This window comes from Rhipicephalus microplus, unplaced genomic scaffold, assembly GCF_043290135.1.
Source record: "Rhipicephalus microplus isolate Deutch F79 unplaced genomic scaffold, USDA_Rmic scaffold_24, whole genome shotgun sequence".
Classification (NCBI taxonomy): Eukaryota; Metazoa; Arthropoda; class Arachnida; order Ixodida; family Ixodidae; genus Rhipicephalus; species Rhipicephalus microplus.
Window position 1 is genome coordinate 1,435,901 of NW_027464597.1, and position 19,921 is coordinate 1,455,821.

The 19,921-nt window shown below is 47.3% G+C and overlaps 1 protein-coding gene across 5 annotated transcripts in view; it reads left to right on the top strand.

The window, feature by feature from the left end:
- Positions 1 to 18,774, top strand: part of LOC142786438 (ELAV-like protein 2) — a 194,954-nt gene extending 176,180 nt beyond the window's left edge. For all 5 annotated transcript variants that reach the window (XM_075884113.1, XM_075884114.1, XM_075884115.1 and 2 more), the window contains 2 exons: positions 8,067 to 8,452; positions 17,988 to 18,774. In XM_075884113.1, the coding sequence (XP_075740228.1) occupies positions 8,067 to 8,452; positions 17,988 to 18,312 (711 nt within the window). In that variant the 3' untranslated portion in view covers positions 18,313 to 18,774. The remainder of the gene's footprint in view (positions 1 to 8,066; positions 8,453 to 17,987) is intronic.
- The last annotated feature ends 1,147 nt before the right edge of the window (positions 18,775 to 19,921 follow it).

Here is a 19,921-nt window from a genome sequence, read left to right on the forward strand (position 1 = left end):
AACCTTGCAAAATAAACACGGCTAATATCCTTAATAAAGACAGTACATACCTGATGTATTGTCCTCAGCGTGAGATGACCCCAAGTGGTATTTGATTTCACCGTTTATTTATTGCTGTGACGACAGTGGGCGACCAGAAAGCGTGAGTTTGGATCGAAGTGGGTGGCCACGTCGGCACGGGGGCTGCCATGTTGGCTTATAAAGCCAGCTACCAGTGCTTACGGCCACGGCCGCTTCGATTGCCCAATGCGCTCGCTTGAGCAACTTGCTAGGAGAAGGACAGTTTACAGTCACGTGATCAAACATGGCAGCGTGCAGGCGCCGCTGGAGAAAACTATGTATAAACAGGAAACTCTACCGGCTCATGAGTGAGTTCGGCGACCTATAATGGAGGTGTGAGACTAAATATATTTCTTATTGCGCGGATCTTGGAAGCACTCCACCTCGTTCAGAACGTCTCCTTTTCTCCTGCACGTCTTACTGCCTGGTTCCGTGGCCCAGCCCCGAACCTGGAAATAAACAACAGACCTAGCTTTAAACACGCGACGTCAAATTCTGATTACCTCTGAAGTGACGAAAACGCCAAATGATGACATCAGCACAATGATCATGATTTCTTACAACGAAGCTGGGTAAACACTTCGAATAAGAAAGATGAAGATTGGATTAAAAATCATCGTCCTAATAGACTGTTTCTAACGTTCTATCCATTAAGCATTATTCATTTTGCACATGTACTCACTACTGAATAAACTTCGAACTTCAAACGGAACTATGAAATTGATCACTGAAAGCTTTATTGTTTGGCCCCATATTCGCAAGCGAGATGTAAGGAATGATGATCGAGTGTAGAAAGCACCGCGCGGTGGCTGCTGACACACTGCGTTGCAGTCGATCGGGTGATATGATACTGCTACTGAATCATTGCACGGCGCACTGAGGTGACAGCGGTGCTTCTTTCTGCCCTCCCAGCCGCTTCCATCAACGACGACTTTGCCAGGGCAGTGTTTGTGAAAGCCGGGATCGTTCGCGCAGCAATTGCTTTTTTTCTCCACCAGTGCTGATGACGCCAGAGGGAGAGAAAAAGGGAGAATGAGAAATAGTTTACAAAAGAGGAACAATAAAAAAGGAGAAGCAATGAAAGAAAGAAGGAAAGAGAAAACAGCGCAAGAAAGAAATAGAGAAAGAAAGTAAAATGTAAGTGAAGGTCGTAAGAGCTGACAGTGGCGGGCCTGCACGGTATAAAACTTCAGCGGCAAGCGTAGATTGTATCGTCGCGGACGAAATAGATAAGAGGCAGGAAAGAGATGATCGGAAGCAGAAATATTGTCGGGAAGCCTGCCCTCTATGGCTTTGCCCGCAAATGGCCGGGCATGCTTCATCATTGGTCGTGGTGGCTTCCTTATACGCCTTCTGTCGACACGAAAAGAAATATGATGGTCGTGCTTCGTTTAGGAAACTAGCGGGCGTCCGTGTGTACCGGTGCTATGTTGCGTTGAATTGTTTATATATGGGGAAGGAAACTAGCAGGTAACTTTGCAGACTCTTCTTTTTCTCACGGGCTTCTGCAAGGCAAACAAATGGAGGGTATACAGGGTCCAACTTTTCGAGCCATTTTGCCAGGCGATGACGTCATGTAGCGCTGCATCGGGGGGCACGTCGCCGCACGAAAGGTCTATATGTCTCCCAATAATGTAGCCAGGCGACGGACAAAGATGGTAGTTAGGATGCGATTGGTAAGTTTGCGAATTCGTGTACGATATGTATTAAGCTAAAAAAAACACAACTTTTGTTTGTTATTGCCACGTGGTATGACTTCGTCTCGATGAACATAAACTTACGCGTCATTGATCATTTCTTCAATGTGGGCCTGTAGACTATCAGCCGTTCCAAGTATGCCCACCAGGTATTGGGAAGTGAACTTGTTGGTGAGGGCGCGGTTACGACCGCTAGCGCGCACGCGGTCGGGCAAGCATTAGAAGGCGGCTCACATACCCTTCTACGGGATGACTTCTTTTTGAGGTCACTTCTCTTTTCCCGTCGACAACTTTTACTCCTGCCTGCACACGAACGCATGACAATTGTTATTGCCTGTAGCAGCAAAAGCGTCGTTCCGCTAACTCGTTGATTACGGTCATGATGAGAAAAAAAAAATAAAGTAGTTGGTCAGGGACATGCATGCTATAGCTCCGCAGTACCGCAATTTTTTTCTATAGAGGTTTTCTAACTTTCTTTTTTTTTTGCTACTAAGTGCTGTTTGAATTCTTTTCAAGCATTAGCAGCGCCATCGGGTACACTATAGCTCGTTCTGGTCGATTTATCCACCGGACATATCAGTACCGATGTTGCAGAATGACGCTTATCAGTGCGAGTGACGTTTCTTAACGTTGCATCACCGAAGCCGCGCGTCCTTCAGCCGTTAAGAAAGGCCGCCTACATCGCCACTATAGTTTATTCCGCCATAAAACACACAACACAAATAAAACAATGAATAAAATACAGGGAAATAAAAGTGGAAAACTGTTGAGTTAGTCTTTCCAGCAGCCATCGCTTTTTTGAGGACTGTCCAAAGACACCCAAGTCACCGAGAGAAAAATGCTCTTCGGCTCGGGTGGCAGGTTTTTAGATCCCCCTCTTTTTTTCGATTTTTCGTTCTGTTTCTTTATACCATCCCCAATTCCTCAGAGCGCGCTATTTCTGGCCTCCTCCGCACTGTATATACAGCGCGAAACGAGTTCTCGAACCGTTTTCGTCGCGGTACCCGATTCCTTCTAGCTGAGCAGGCCTCTGCTTCGCCGCTGCTTCCCCCCCTTTTTTTTTTACTTTTGCCGTTTTGAAGGAACAATGAAGAACGTTAGCTGAGCTTCGCGTAGGGATGATGGTCGTGCGAAAGGAAAGAAGAATGATGGGACGGGAGGGGGGTTGAGATAGGGGACGACGTCCTCTTGTTCCAGCTTGCCATGTTCCTTCCCTCCTTCCGGTCCACGGCAGAAGTGAACTTCCTCCCGGGGAGAGAGAAAGGAGAAAAGCGAAAAATTGAGGCAACAGAGGAGAAAGACGCGGTCGCATTACCGTCCCCGGGAAGTTTTTAACGGGTCCCCTTCCGAGGGAGGGAGGAGAAGGTGACGACTCGACTGATGGCGGCGTGGACTCGTGGCTTCGCTCGCAGGTCCTTTCTCGATTGTTTCTAGGGACTACTGTGTTGTTCTGCCTCGCTCTCTTCATCTACCCGTCCACCCTTCGCTCCCTAATGTCTTCTTCGTGGTCGTTCCCTCGGGGACGACGCAGCCGCGTTGATGCCTCGCCTCGTTTTGGTGCCCCGGGCCTTCCTTCCTTCTTTGGTTGCTATCCGCCTTTGCACACAGCGGGCTTTGCCCCGCGTTCCACCGGCGTCCGTGCCTGCAGTGCGTTTCAACTGCGAGCGCATTGTTTCTGCACCGCGGTGTCATCGCTGTCGTCTCTGCCTGCTGTCTTGATGACCGCGTGATTGTGGATGTCGCGGTGGTCTCTGCCGTCTTTTCCCGCAGGGCAGATTGCGACCTTTTGTAATCCGGTTAAAAGAACACTTCGCGGACCGCTGTGTTATTTCTCCCTTTTAACCTCATCAAAAACAGTTAATAAGAAAGTGTTGTGTCTGTTTTACATTTTTCCTCTCTCACTGAATGACGCGGCAGGTTACAGAGGCACCCGGGATTGGTGAGATTTTTCTCGAGAAGTTGTGGTGGCTATGTTAATTGGGCCAAGTGTTTTTATTGCGATTGCTGTTTTATGGAAACTCTAGACAAGTTTATGCCATCGGCGTCACTGTCACCTTCCGTATAAACTCCGCATCGATAATATCCCCTCGCGCGTTGCATATTTCATCTGCAGCTGAATGAACACAAGTGGGGCCGACAAGCGCGGGTGAAGCGAACCCGACCTATCTCAGTAGCGCTGAGTACGCATGCGATGGCATTATCCCGCGTATGAGGTCTGCTGTCGATTGGTGCTCAAGAAGACAGAAAACGCCCCGCCCGTCTTGCAGAAGCATGAAGGAACACGTGGGGGCAAAGTGAATTTTGAGGTTAAGGGCGCGGTCACGACCGTTAGTGCGCGCGCTATCTCGGCAGGCATCAGCGGACAGCTTAAATATCCTTATACGTGCTGTGCTGTCCGCACAAGGATACTTTGCAGACGTGGTTCTCTCTCCGAAGCGCCGTAATATCTTACTTCAGCGTTTTGTAGAATTGCATGACATCGGCCCAGAAGAGTTACTTACCTACCGGCATTACTACGTATAGCATTATAGTTTGTTGCAATCGCATTGATTGCTTCGTCCTTGCAGCAATGTTTTTCTGTTGTTGTTTTTTGAGCACTTAGTGACCTTTGTTTTTCTACCAAGCGCTTCTGCTAGATCGCTCACTTACGTTTTTCTGAATATTCTAACAAAAATTGTTTTAGAGGATGAAAGGGGTACAAAAATTATGGTAATTTTGCAAGTCATATCAAATACAGACGGAGATTAGGTTTACTCAACATATGGCAAGTTAACTGTAATAGTTACAATAAAGTTCATTAGGAATACAATACCACATCTCCAATAGCCCGGCCACCAAGCCGTGGCATTTAAAAGAAACGAGAATAAGTAAAAATATAGGCCTATAGTGAAGAATTGTGGAGTCAGTGTGTCAATGAATACAATCGGCTGAAAGCTGGCTTTCTCCCTTGAGTTGTTTTAGGCAAATGTGCAACGGGCAGCGGGATAAGAATATTTACTTTATTATATTCTCCCTTTCGCGCGAGTAATGTCTACCGCCAGAGCTAGTCACTCTTCAAGAACCACACTTCTATATAGTGTACCTTCGAAAACGGGAAAGTCTGCACTAAGCCACGCTATGCTGGAAACAGTCATGATACTGAAGACTCATGTGGCAATTGATTCTTTTTTCTAGGCTTTAGTCAGGTTATGCAGGTCGTTTCTAGGTTACTTATACGTTGTCACTGAGCCCTAGCTAGGGGATGCCAGGTTATATCTACACTGATTGCCAGCGCGCAGAGAGGTTCCAGATGAGCCATATAAAATAACAGACATGACACGGGCACGCCATCGTCACCGTATAGGCCTTCCGGTGCTTCGAGGTCCTCTCGCATTTGCCGTTGGCTTTCCCGTTTTGTACTAGCACGTACGCCCATTTCATTGTTACTGTGTCAGGGGTGAGCGATAGCAATTACCCGATTCCTGTGACACCTATTCGTTTATGATGAAAGTAGCTTTCTGACAAATGACACAAATTACAACTTGCTTGAATATCTTCGTGGTGAAAAAAAATTGTTTTGTGTCAAAACTGACAAAAAAATTACAAGATATCGCTACAGATTTCATTTAACTCGCACGCCATTAAAAGACTGACAGCATCATATATCAACTAGACGAGCATCGTGAATGAAGTCGTAAAAGCCTTGCGCCACTTTGGCGCAGTTTGGCGCACATCATTTAAGGAAATTACCTGCTTGCGTGGCTGGACAGGAAGGGTAGCCGGACGCGAGAAGTTTCAGGTGGAGGGGAGGTGCGACTGCTTTAGAAAGGCGTATTACTTTGGGCAATCAATCTGTTGTGAACTCTAGCTATGCGTGTACTTCCTTTCACACTCCTCATTTAAAAAAATCTTCGACGCTTTCTTGGCGTGTTTGCAGATGCTTCATAACCGGTCTAAGGGCCCACTAAAAAGTGAAATAGAAAAAAACAGAAATTAGAAAAATAAATAAACGCGGGATTTCAATGAAATAATACAGGCATCTAATATCTGCTAAGCCAGATCGAGTACAATGCTAGCGTTCTGCATAACAAAAATTAAACAGAAAATACGTTAAAAGAAAGTGGTCGGGCTGCACCGAGCACTTGGCTAATAACTGCAAAGTGAATTTGTAGCTCGATGTCGTTACAGAGCTTGTTTCACTAATGCGCTTATATGCGCGCGCCTTTGTTTTTTTTTTTCCCTCTGCCTTGCTTGGTTATCTCTCTTGAGCCTTCCGCTGCAAGTCTCTTTGTCATGTTTTGTAGAGTGTGCCCCCCCCCCCCGTGCCTTACCTCACTCTTCTTTTTACCTTTTTTTGAGGCGAGATTAAAAATTTGAGCCGGTTTCGTTCTCGGCGTAAATTCACTTTACCATCGTCGTCGACTTTGTTGTCAACAACCGTTTCTTGTCTTTTTAAGTTTTTTTTACTTGTTGATGTAGCTGCTACGTTCTTATACGCTTTTTTTTTAGTAATCCCGTTTTTGTCGTCTCATCTTTCGTCGACAGTATGTCACGGAACTCGTCCGAACTTGTTCCTTTTTTTTTCTCCAAGAGTCTTTTACTTCTTTCATAAAAAAACAAAAAAATATCGTGGTGCAGGGCGCCTTCTGGCGCACGCAATTTCTTTTTGCTCCAACGCCGTGCTCTCTCTTTCTTTCGATTTTTTTTTTGCAGTGTTGACACCGGGAGTCATGTTACGCAAGCCGAGATTTTTTTCTCTTCATTTATTTCATAAGCTATTTCTTGTATTGCTGATTCTTATTCACGCTTTATTCCCGCACACTGTCTCCCAGCGTAAGCATTGTCGGGCTAATTAGATTCCTTTGCCGCGTTCGCGTAGTCTGAGTTATCTCGAGTTTTACGTCATGTTTTTATCAGTCCTGCTATTCTTTTATTTAATATTTCCCTGAGCTCGTGCGATAGATGGCGAACGTAATAATAACGAACGCCTCTACTTTAGGATCCACCCACCGCTGTTCTCGTTGGCAACACTGGTGCTTCAAAAAAAAAAAAACTTTTTGTCCGGTTAACTGTTAGTTTTTTTTTTCCTTTTCGGCGTTTCCATGAACATGTAACGCTATTAATAACAGCACTCTTCGCTCGCTGGTAACTTTAAGCGTGAATGCCTCTTCACCCAGATTTAACTTTCTTCCAACTTGCCGTGTAGCGTCAGGTAACACTGACACAGTACGCGGGGGTGAGGACAGGTGTGCTGTTCTTGCATTGATTTTCTTTTTTTTATGTTTCTGCGTGTTGCCGTCCTTCTTCTCCGAGATAAGCACGTATTCGAATATCTCGTCCTGAAAGATGAAACTTGTTATATTTTTGCCTGCGCGTCTCTGGTCGCTGAAGCGCACTGTATTTCATGTATATAAAATGCAATCTGAAACTTTTGTGGCTATGTAGCGCTTTATAAAACATTAGATTTAGAAGAGTGACTCGAATAAACTTGGAATACTGTATGTGTGTGTTCATAAGAGAAGGCCACGCACATACACATTTTTTTAGTATCGCCTAGTGCGCGAAATATCATAATTTTCTGTGCTCCCTCCGCTCTAAAAGGTGGTGGTATACAGTCGCGGATAGAGTGTGTTGTTTTATTTGTCAAGTCTGTTCAAATGTGTATGAAATGATCTTGGTGAGTTTTCTATCAAATATTGTATCATTAATTGTGGTTTGTCCTTACTGTGTCTTCCACTCAAACCTTTGCAACCGTGAAAACGCTGTTTGATTGAAAATAACCTTCATATTTTAAAGGGTGCAATACGTTTTTATGCAATTCGCAATCATAACCTTGAATTTCGTAAGGTGTATACTCTGCACCCATTCCAGCCAAAGTGTTGTTCTTTCAGCTTACGAAAATAACCCATGCTACCTCCCTTATCAATTGGTGTCAATGCAGAGGTGTAAATTTAACAGAAAATTACTCCAAGATGGGCGGAGGGACCACTAATTTTTGTCTCTAACTGTGATTTAGTAGTCATGACGTCAAATGAGTCGTAGCAGACGAAAGATAATCATTTCTGTCTCTTGAATATGAACCCAAGTCACGTAATTCAAAGAATATGAATTTGAATTCCACTGACGGAATCGAAGGTCTTTCGTCACTTTTAATTACTTGAATTTACGTCGTAATTACTACATTGCACTTAGAGACAATTACTGGGCCCGATTATTCCTTTGACGTAACTGTTTGGATCGTTCTTCTTGTTTTCTAGTACAAAGAAATGAGCCCAATATCTTAGAAGGGTGCTAAACGGAGAGAACTTTTTCAATCTTGCTTTTGCGCAGGTGTCGTATGCCCGCCCTAGTAGTGAGGCTATTAAGGGTGCCAACCTGTACGTCAGCGGACTGCCCAAGTCCATGACTCAGCAGGATTTGGAAGGGCTCTTCTCTCCCTATGGCCGCATCATCACTTCGCGCATCCTCTGCGACAACATCACCGGTCTGTCCAAGGGCGTCGGCTTCGTGCGCTTCGACCAGCGCGTCGAAGCCGAGCGCGCCATCAAGCACCTGCACAACAGCGTGCCGGCCGACGGCGGCGCCACCGAGCCCATCACCGTCAAGTTCGCCAACAACCCGAGCAACAACGCCAAGGCCATCGCGCCGCTCGCCGCCTACCTGTCGCCCCAGCGCCGCTTCCCGGGGCCCATTCACCACCCGGCTAACCGCTTCAGGTACGGCCGTCATCTCTACTGCCTGTATACTTATGAGCCTGTATAGGTATAAATCTATTCGCAGCCAGGCTAACCGAATAATCTATTCTGTACACTATCTAGAGCCTAAATATATGCAATACTACTACGTACGTCATACTATCTGAAGTTTCAGAGTGGCATCCCAGATGAAGGGTCGTAACAATCTGGCGCACCAACGTGTCAGCTTTGATGGCGCAAAGGCAGCATATTCACATCGTGGTTAACCTGCTTCGTTATTACAACGATGTAACCGCTATGTTATCAGCCTCTGTGGGTCAATAACGAAATAACATGTGAGTCACCGAGTTCTATGCAATAAGTCCTAAAGCGGAATCTGGCGCAGCGATTGTTCTACACCCATGGAAATCATGGGAAGAGCCGGCTTTGGATTGGGTGGCGTTAGCCAGCGAACTGTCTACGGACCTTTTTCTACAGTTAGTTTTGTTCTCCGCGCAGCATCGGTGATCAGAGGTGGCGCAAGTCATCGAAGCAATGTTTTTCTTGCGCAAAGAGGCTGAAGGCCATTAGGTCTGAGATACGCTGCCACATTGGACCTTTACAAGTTAGATTTGATAGTTTAAGCAAAGCGTCGTTCTCTTACCGCTGCGCATAGATGTAGCGTCCCATGCCAGTGCAGGATATCGCGTCGAGTTCACGTTTTTTTTTCATTATCGCTTCTTGCCAAAACTCATTTAAATAAACTGCAAGACAAAGTCGAAGCTTTCTAAACTCACCGTGACGCTCCTCCGACTCACTTCACCACAAAACGAGAGGTTCGTTAGGGGCAGACCACTTGGATAGGCACACCCGGGATCACTGCAGACAATACGTCAAGTGGTTCTAACATAATACTGTACGCTTATTTTCATATAAATAATGCATTCTTTCATGGGTAAAACTGGAATACTTGTTTTCAAGTGTTGGAAAAAAAAATTATTTATATCTTGATGCCAGGTTTGGAACGCAAGGGCAGAGCAATGCATATACCCGATGGTCAAATTTGTCAGGTGTCACTTCCACCTCATGGTCATGGAACTTTTTTTGCCGTAACGTTAACGTAGGAAAAATGAGCAAGTTTCAATGGGGAATAACTTATAACACTTTGTTTTATACTCGGCAAACAAGTGTCGCTAATAGAGAGTTTTAGTACTGCGGAATGGTGCTACGTACGCATCACGCAAGCGCCTTGCGTTACGTGGCGTCCTTTGCCACAGATCGGCTTTTAGTACGCCGTAGTACCCGCGTACGTAACGAGCGTGAAGCGTGTAGCGTCATCTGGTAGATCAAAATAGAAGTACGTGTTGTTGACAGCCAATGTGAGCCAATCCAAGTGTTATAGCCAGATTATGGCCATATTTTAAGCCACAGAGCCGGTCGGTGCTTGCCTTCGATGCCGCCATTTTGCAAAACGAAGTCTCGCGCTGTCGCGAACTTGTTCGAGAGCTGCGCGATCATCTCATGCGTGCGTACGTAGCGGCTGCGTACGTAACGCGATACGTGCGCGTTGCGGTCCGCGCATGCGCACTACGCAGAACGTGGCGTTCTTACGTACGCAACGCCGCCACGTACGCAGCGTACGCAGTACTAAAACTCTCTATTATCAAGAACGTAATCCATCCGAAGAACATTCAAAGCCTATGCTTCTCATAATTCTCACGGGGGCACAAACACCACTGAAGGAGCCCGCGTCTATATTAGCGCCAGATTCCCCTCTAGGTAATACTTTAGGGAAACCGACGTAGTGAGTTATTCAATTATGATAGCAATTTGACGCCACGAACTTAGTGGGACATTATTATGGCGGTTTCACTGATGTCCGTACTAACCATCTCTATAATCGTGAGTTTATCCCTGAGCCCCGGGCTTATAACTTTCAGTGATATATATTCTATGAAGCTAGTATGTAGTTGTAACTGTCATTGAAACAGTAAAAATGAGGACTCGCTCACTGGATTTCGCGCCAACCGGTTGTGCCTTCGCGATCTCCGACGACAGCGCAGCTCTCGCCGACTGGGCTCGCCCTACGCCATTTCCTGACGCCTACAAGAGCTCTCGCTAAGTGGTGCCCCGTCCGGGAACTCTTGCGACCGTTTCAATCTTTCCTAACTTCTTCTTATTTCCCTACGTGAGTCTCTCTGTGCATGCCCCTATCTCTATCTCGATCACTTTAATCCTCCCTATCCCTTTTCATCTCTCTTTACCCCGATCCCTCGTGAGCCACTGTTGAAGTGTCGCACTATGATGCAGACAGTTACGGGTCTTAGTTTTATCTTTTTTTCTCTCTTTTTAGAACCACTTACAGTAAAAACGATTGCTGCCGTTTTCTATCCCATGATCTGAATACGGCTTTGAGAGTCGCCGTCGATCAAGGAGGGCACCGCCAATTTGAAACATTTTCTTTCTTGTGGATCTAAATCTGTACGCGATTGTGGCCTTCAGCTTTTCGCCTCCTTCAAAATGCGGGATACCACTTCGGCGGATACGCGTCTACCCCAGATCCCTACGCTCGTGTACACAATGGCGGATGTCCACTACTGACAGAAGCCGGTTTCTGTCTTGCAGGAAGAAACAACGTGAACATTTTAATTCCAGGGACCTCAAGCCACTCGCACTTGCACGCTCTTGCGTTTATTCTTTCTCGCAGCCACGACCATCGCAAATACAACAGAACGCAAGGGCTTTCGTACGCAATCCGCTTTGGTCTCCGGCACTGAAGCTCTCTATTTCGGGCGAGTTGCTTATACGCAGCGTTGGAAAATCGCGTTGTGTAGCTTGTCAAGAAGAGTTCGCACGATGTTGCTTGTTCAATTACATTCGCCCTTTCGCCGATTTCATTAGCACGGCGAGAAGCAGTTCAAATACTTCGCGGAAGCCATTTATCTGGGCGCTCAATTCTGCGAACCCGAAAACGCGACACACCGGATGGGCAGTGCTACCTAGCGCGATAGAGACGAACCAGGAAAACAAATTGCCATTGCATTACAATCGCGCACTGTACTTCTCTAATGACGTAAATTCTAGGCTGTGGCCTTACACCGAATGAGTTGCTTATTGAACTCATCTACCCCGCAAGGGCACTAGGCGGAAGCGAACAATCCTGTATCTAGTTTTGATTTACACGAAGGGCCACAAGATATCGATACCATCGTTGGTTATCCGTTATTTCTCAAACCTCTTTGCGAGCACCGGAATGTCTGAGAAGGTAAAAATTTATATCTGGTTATTGTACGCCATGTTTGTCAGATATTACGTTTTAATTCTAAGCTTTCTAAACCAGGGCTGCACTAAAACGGTATTGATATGTGGGGTGTAACGTCCCAAAACCACCATATGATTACGTCGTAGTGGAGGGCTCCGGGAATTTCGACCACCTGGGGTTGTTTAACGTGCACCCAAATCTGAGTACACGGGCCTACAGCCGTTTCGCCTCCATCGCAAATGCAGTCGCCAAAGCCGGAATTCCATCCCGTGACCTGCGGGCCAGCAGCCGAGTATCTTAGCAACTAGACCACCGTGGCAGGGTGCGCTGTAACGCTAATAGAGCTTTCTATTGTGGCCTTGGCCCATTACACGCGCCCTTTCGCCCAAAACTCCCATTTCTGTCACGCGGAACAGAAGCGCAAGCGTCTTCGTCATCATCATTTAGGGTCATCATCGTCATTGTTTCGTTTCATTTTATAAATCAGCTAGACGGCACCTTTGTGACGCCTTATAGTACTACGCCTAGCGCCATTACTGCTATTACTACTACAAGCAGTATTGCTTAGGTGGAAACGGCACTTGCTTGACTAAGATAGCTCCACGGTTGAAACCTCTGAGATAATGAGCACCAATCGGGGAATAGCGAGAGGTATGGGAGGGAGAAAGAAAGGCGGGGTCCGTTAGATGGCACCCTAATGACGCTAATTGCGGTGAGCGCGGCAGAGTCATGCCGAGATTCGCTTCGTTCCGTTTCCGCTTTCTCGTGGTTCAGTGCGGGAGGATTACTCCGCCTTCCACCGTCGTCGTTGTCGCTCTCACCTCCCCACTCTTGGCGCTCTTCCTCCTGCTTTCCAATGATCGCTTTCCTTGAGCTCCGTAATTGAGACCCGGTGATCGCCGTTGGCGAATCACGTGTTGTGAGCTCGCCCGCCCATCACGATGAAAGCCATCCTTACGTATACTTGCCAGTAGAAACTTTACTCGGAACGTGGCCTGTTGGGTACTAAATGCTCGTTGGCATGTCATTGCCGACAACTGTACGTAAAGTCTGCAACATCGAAATTGCTTTCTGAAATCGTGGTCGTCCAGAGGACAAGCGTGAGGGCCGCTATAGGTTTGACCTGATCTGACGTTCCCCGAGGAGCCCAGTCAGATGACGGTGAGTTTACTTGCATCCATTCTGAAACGAACAAAGTGTTTCTTTCACTTGACGCTTACTGATGTCTCTGAGAGGGGGTGAAAAAGGAGGGGGTACTAAATGATCAAAGTTTAAAAAAAAAGTCGTGTGGTTACTTATATATTTCCCTAAAACGACTCTATGGCAAAAGCAATCTTGACTACATCTCTTAAACGACGCCCTTTGACTACATCCCTCTTGACTACAGCCCTTAAAAGACGAGAATACTGTGAGAGAGACAACCGGGCAAGCGCTTTCTGTCGTCTTCCATGTCGTTGCCTTTTGTAGCGCCAAATAATGATATCAATCGTTTACAGACTGGCCCAGCATCTTGCCACATTCTTGGCTTTTGTTTTTCAGTTGACATTAGTGACCCTAACGCTTTTCCGGAAGCTTTGTGTGCGTGGAAGCTTTGTGTGGTGCAGCACATCCTCGGGGATGGACCTACTGTTGACCAGGTGATTTCACGCGATTACGTCATCACGTGATGTATTTGACCACGTCACTTTTGGGAACCTCTGGGCTCACATCCTCACTGCTGATGTCCACTTTTCGGGTTTCGTGAAGAATCAAACGGTTCGCACTAGCAAAAGAAACCCGAAAGTTACAAAGTAGCTGCAGTAGACTCTATCTCTCTCTCTTTTAAGTGTGAATACATTTTATAAGCGACCCCAAACCATCCACCGCCGTCGGCGGCGTCCGCAGTCTTCTCTCTATCCTTAAAAGAAAGAGGACTTGGCGGGCCGCAGCGCGACGCTCTACCGAATAAGCCACGGACGCGACGCTGATATCCCCCTTCGCTCGCTCCTACGCTCTCCTCGCTCACTGCAGCTGCGCGCGCACCCCACTCTCTCGCGCGCCCGCCTTCTCTCTCAGTCTCCCGTCGAGAGCGGGTCGTGCGATGGATGTCACGGAGGCAACGCTACTATCAACAACGAATGCAGTACAACCGAATGCCAGCACTGCACCCGTCGTTGGAGGTGACGGTACCGCGGTAGTTTCGCCGACGTTGGAAGACAAGGCGGCGCTGTGAAGGGCTCGTGAGACCGAACGTAAGCGGGCGAAGCGTGCAGCGGATGCCGAATGGCGTGCTCGCGAGGCCGAGTGGAAGCGGGCGAAGCGTGCAGCGGATGCCGAACTGCGCGCTCACGAGGCCGAGGACAAGCGGGCGAAGCGTGCAGAGGATGCCGAACTTCGCGCTCGCGAGGCCGAGGACAAGCGGGCGAAGCGTGCAGCGGATGGTGAACTGCGCGCTCGCGAGGCCGAGATGAGGCGTCAGCATCGAGCCGCGAACGCGGCCCAAGAAGCAGAACGACAACGCAAGCGTCAGGCGGAGAAGGGCGATGAAGGCCGGCTTCAAGACGCCGCTCGCAATCGTCAACGGCGAGTGGACGTTTCCGAAGCCGTTCGAGCCAGTGAACGTGCCGCGCGGGAGAGGGTGCGAGCCCTGGACTTTGCTCGTCCGGGGCTCGCATGCTATGAGGGGGAGTAAAGTTAAAATCCGTTGGCATTCGCTAGTGAGTTAACGTAAACTCCCCGTGTGATCAAATTGCGATTCCCAGGAACCATTACACCATAAAGGCACCATAGTGTGATTAATAAATATAATAGTGCGAATTAATAAATACCCCTCATAGCATCACCCCGTGCATTCGCACTTAGCCATGTTCACCCTCGGGGAATTGCTTGGGTTTTTTTTAATATAACCACGATAGGGTCGACTGACTGTTCATTCAGTGCTTTCGAACGACGCAAATCCATGACAAGAGCAGTGATGTAGGGCTTGCACACCTAGTTCACCAGTTCACTTAAGGTGCTTGATTAGTCTGCTATACGCCCTTCCCTTTCGTCATAACAATGAAGATTAATGCCGTTTACCCTATTCGGCTCGAGTGGAACATTTATCGGAATACTGAATGGTCTGGGTGATGTTTGGTTGAACGTAACCAGTGTGTCACACACTGACCGCCTAGGCCTTCCCATTCACTGCTCCGCTATGTAGCGCATCACTTCCTCGCGACTGAGGTTTCAGTGCACGTCTAATGTATTCGGAACGAGGACGCGGTGCGGTGCGAAACGACCATGGTGAAAAATTTTGCCTGTCGGCGCGCTTCCCCGCGACACACCGTAAAGGGTGATAAGCTGCCGAGGCCCGTCGCTCGGCCGCTCACTCCGCCGCTCATTGGGGTTAATGCCAACGTCGCAGTCGTAAACGTGAGCGACGCATCAGAGCACCGCCGCTCAACCTTCGCGAGCGGTGCGCCGCTCCTCGCGCCACTGAGCTTTCCAGCAGGGTCGCCGCCGCCGCCGCATTAGGGGGTCTTCGCGCTTGGTCGACGCTGCCGGCCCCGGGTCTTTAGCCGGCTCATTTCGGCCGTGCTCTCGAGACCCTGTGGAGTTGGCGGCGCTGCCTGTTTTCCTACGCGCGCTAAAGCTCCCGGAGATGTTGGTAGTTAGGTGGATTGCGCGCTGTCGCGAACGGAGGTCAAACCGGCCCCGTGGTGTGTACTTGGCTTCTGTTAGGCTGCGTTGTTTTTGACACCGACATTGTTCGGCTGAGGGCGCAGTATGCGAGGAGTTACCGTCTCGTCGGAAAACTTGCAAGCGGGCGTACCACTTTGTCAGAGTTGTTCTCGCGACAGCTGCTAAAGCTTCTACGAGAAATTCGGGTCGCTTTTATCCGGGATGAAAACAGGGTTTCCGCGTGACTTGAACCGCGAGGTGCGGTAACCAATTTTCGCCGCGAGCGCTAATCGATGGTCTCCAAAAGGGTAGTGGTCTTACTGCAGGTAATTAGACGGGCCTTGCGTAGAAGCCCGTTGGGGTGGTTGCTTTGTCTGTTGGTATATTTAGTGTAACAATGAAAGAACTCTGATTGGGAAGAGTAAGCACCGTGCCCCCCCCCCCCCCCCCCAAACGAGAAAAAAAAAAAAAACGCCGACACGAGAACGCAAAACGGGCCAGGGTTTTCTGTGTTGCTCCATTGCTGACCCCAAGGTCGAGGGATCGAAAGCCCCGCCGCGGCGGTCGCATTTTCAATTGGGGCAAAATACTGTAGGCCCATGTACTGAGATTTAGGTGCACGTTAAAAATCTCCAGATGCTTCAAATTTCTGGTTCCCTCCACTACCACCTCGCTCACCATCATACAGCATATAGCTATTTTGGGAGGTTAAAGTCAGAAGCTGTTAATATTATTATTAATATTATTATTATTATTATTATTGCTGCTGCTGTTGTTGTTGTTGTAATATTATTATTGGAGTAGTAGGCCTAGCACTAACTTCAAGAACGGATTTTTCCATATACTCACCCAAGTTTCAGTTCTAAAAGGCACAGCGCCTAAAGTGGCCCCTTTCTATAAGCTATTATACACAATGTGCTCCAGGAGGCCACATGTGGGGGCACCGCCGAGTCATGTTATTAAGGCGCCCTTAGCGTTTTGGATGTGAACTGGCTGCCGGCCGTGCTCTCGCGACTGATCTGACTGGCTGCGAACCAAAAAAGAGGAAATCGCCAAGGGCTTGGTTTCTTTGTGAGAAAGAACCTACTGAAAACAAGCTAAAGCGAAGCCAAGGAAACTGTAGGAAGCAGTGGTTGTAGCCTAGTCAAGTTCATTTTAGTAATTGTAATATATATATATGATAACCTGAAGTAAAAAAAAGAATAGGTACTGGTCCCAGGACCTTCGAAAACACTACATTATGCTGCGGGATGTCTACAATGGTAATGTCTATAGGCTCCGTCAATAATGGAGCATCTGGGCTGTCCGTGTGGACACACACGGGATGGAAGAGCCAGCGAGATGAGTTCGCCGACTGATTAGAGCCGTGGATTTTAAGAAGTTCGAATCGGTGGACCATCTTGATGACATTTAAATTATAAAGGTATTTCTAATCATATTCGTGTTTTTTGTATGAAAACTTCTCCAATTGTGATTACAAATATGAATAAAATTATGAATTGTCGTACAAGTATGCACGCTTACTTTGTCCGTTCACTATACATCCATGAACGTTGCCAGTTGCGACGAAGAGTTGTCGTTCCCTTCAGTGTACTTTTAACGTACCTAGTAGCACACCTTTGTTACTTGTGAATGCGCTTCTCGACAAGTTGAAGAGCACTGTTGGTCATTGACTGTTTGATCGAGTCAGGCTGGTCTGAGAATTCGGAGACATGCTGCAAGAAGTACATGTCGCACTTGTTGCAACAAATGCATGCGTGGTTTACTGCTAGAAGGAACAGAAATTGAGTTCCCATCCAGCAGCAAGCAGACGAAAAGGGAGGTGGTGGAAGCCTGCGTTATAAAAACGTCTGCGGGGGAGGGGGAGGACTACGTGTCGAGGCTAGATGGCGTTGGTAGCCAGGTCACCTCTGCGCATGCGTGTAGTTTTCATATATACCTAATGTCCCTTACCGTAATATACAGCTTGCATGTTAAATACGAGTCCTTGTCTGTGCATGACTCTTTCAGATTTTTGCACAGGATGATCACACTGTCCGAAACGAAATCATTAGGTTTTGCCATTTTCAACAACAAATTACTGCTCATGTCGATATCAATACCAAGTGTCTTGGGTATTAAATGTGTTGTATTCCTGAAAAACTGAGTTGAACAAGATGCGTTAAATTCAAACCTTTTAAATAAGGGTACAATTATATAGATATTATTTGCCGATTTTAAATTCATGTTTTTTTTTCATTTTGTCTCTTTTTTCTATGCTGAATCGCATGTATGTGTGAAAACTGTTGTATGTGAATAGATGTGAATATGTTGTGTTAATTTGTACAGGGAAAGTGTTCAGATATTGTTTATACATGGATATGTGCTTTCTTCCTCCTTTCTCTCTCTCTCTCTCTCTCTCTATATATATATATATATATATATATATATATATATATATAATATGCATGCTGTCTGTTTTGTCACCGAGCCAAGGGGGTAGGAACCTCGTTAAGCTGCTGCTGTTGTGCAGCTTTTTGTTTCTTGCCCCGGCGTTTTTTTTTTCTTGTAAAAAGGAATCGGGAAACAAACTCGAAACTTGAAAACAAAAAAAAACAACAGCGAATAGCCCATTTTTCTCGTTGAGTCATTTCCGCAGTATACGAGCGACGCTTTTTGCCTGTCCTGGCGCAGCCGGTACTCTCCGCTGGCGGGTGACCTGCTGGCCAACCCGCTGCTGGCCGGCTCGGCCATGAACGGCTCCGGCTGGTGCATCTTCGTGTACAATCTGGCGCCGGACACGGAGGAGAACCTGCTGTGGCAGCTGTTCGGCCCGTTCGGGGCCGTGCAGAGCGTCAAGGTCATCCGAGACCTGCAGACCAACAAGTGCAAGGGCTTCGGTTTCGTCACCATGACCAACTACGACGAGGCGCTGGTCGCCATACAGAGCCTCAACGGATACACGCTCGGCAACCGCGTCCTCCAGGTCTCCTTCAAGACCAACAAGTGCAAGTCTTAAGAAGCGGCGGCCGCATCCCCCGCACACACCCACACTACACTACACCACACAACACGCTGCACCGTCCGATACAAGCGCCCGTAAAAGACGAAATAATTGGCGTTCGCTAGGACCCCTTTAATGTAAACATGGCGGCATTGTACCGGACGGTGTGCACGATATACACTCTTTCTTTCCCTCTTTTTCTTTTTAAAGAACCTTCTACCCCGTAACCAAAAATGGTGACTAGAGTAATTCTCTCGCTTTTTTTATTGAAACAGGAACCGGAAATGAGACAGGCAGAAAGAGCAACTACACAAATACGCGAGTACATACACCCGCGGAACAAGAGACACATTTCACTCATGGAGATGCTGGCACAGACCGATATGGAGACCGCGGAGAACTCTTGCCCCTAGCCCTTCACACCGAACGACTCTTTTTGACAAGAACGCGCAGATGACCTTTGACGCTGAAAGATGGGAAGCGAAGGAAACGAGAAACATAAAAGAAGCATCCCGGGGCACTGGAGCTTAAAGAGCCGAACGCTGAGGGCCCTGCGAACGCGATACGCTATGGATGTTTGTCGATAGGAGTTAAAAAAAGGCGACGTATTATTATTTTAGAACAAGCTAACTTGCCCACGCATCTGCGAACCTAGTTTTATTGCAAAACAAAGAAACAAAGACCACGTGTTTAAAAATGTCAGAGTGGGAACCAGTTTCTTCAGATTGTACAAATTATTTCACGCGCTCTTGATTGGCGTCCTTGGGCTACCGCAAGATACGTAAAATTTACGCGTACTTCACGATCAAGCATTGTATACCACTACGAAACTGCCGTCTGTGTTGTCGAACATCTCTTCAGTAACTGACAAAGAGCTGGAAATCTCACAGGAGACAACTCTCATGAAAAAGCGTGAAGTTGCGTGTTTTGTACACAAACGCGGCATGCCTCTCAAAACTCCACGTTTTGCGAAGGTTTTCTGGAGTGCATCGCTGAGCAGGAATTTTGGGTATGTCGGAATGGGGTTGCACTTTGGATTCCTTCGCCAGAAAAAAAAACTGAGAAAAAAAACTAAAAACGCCGTACCACTCGTTCATTTAAAAGTGTTCCATAACGTGGGCTTGAATGAATATCGACTTAAACCTCGCAAGAAGAGCTTACGTGCCTTCTATGAGAGCTTTGGAACTAGTTTTTGAAATTGCGAAAGCAAAACAAGAGCAAAAAGAAGGCGTAGTAGGACGCGAAAACGTAGGTGCCCGAGGCTCGTGCTTCACACGCACACACCAAACATACACGCACCAACCACCCTCAAAACACACACAAAAAACAAAAAACAAAAACGACTCGTTTGATTAACCAGCCTATGATGATATACTTACGGTACCGTTGTGTTGTCGAAAGCAGCCCAAGTCGTGATGACGACGTAGCAGAGACGGAAAAGAGAGATATACAGAACCGTGACACCTTCATTTATCGCCTGCGAAGAGCTTCTGACACGCGGGAATGATCTCTCACTCGTTGCCTTGGCATGCCGGAAACGACTCGAGTATCGATGATTGCCATTTCGTACGTTCAAACTTAACGCGAGGTCAGGTACGAATTCAGATGAGGTAAGGGGCATTAT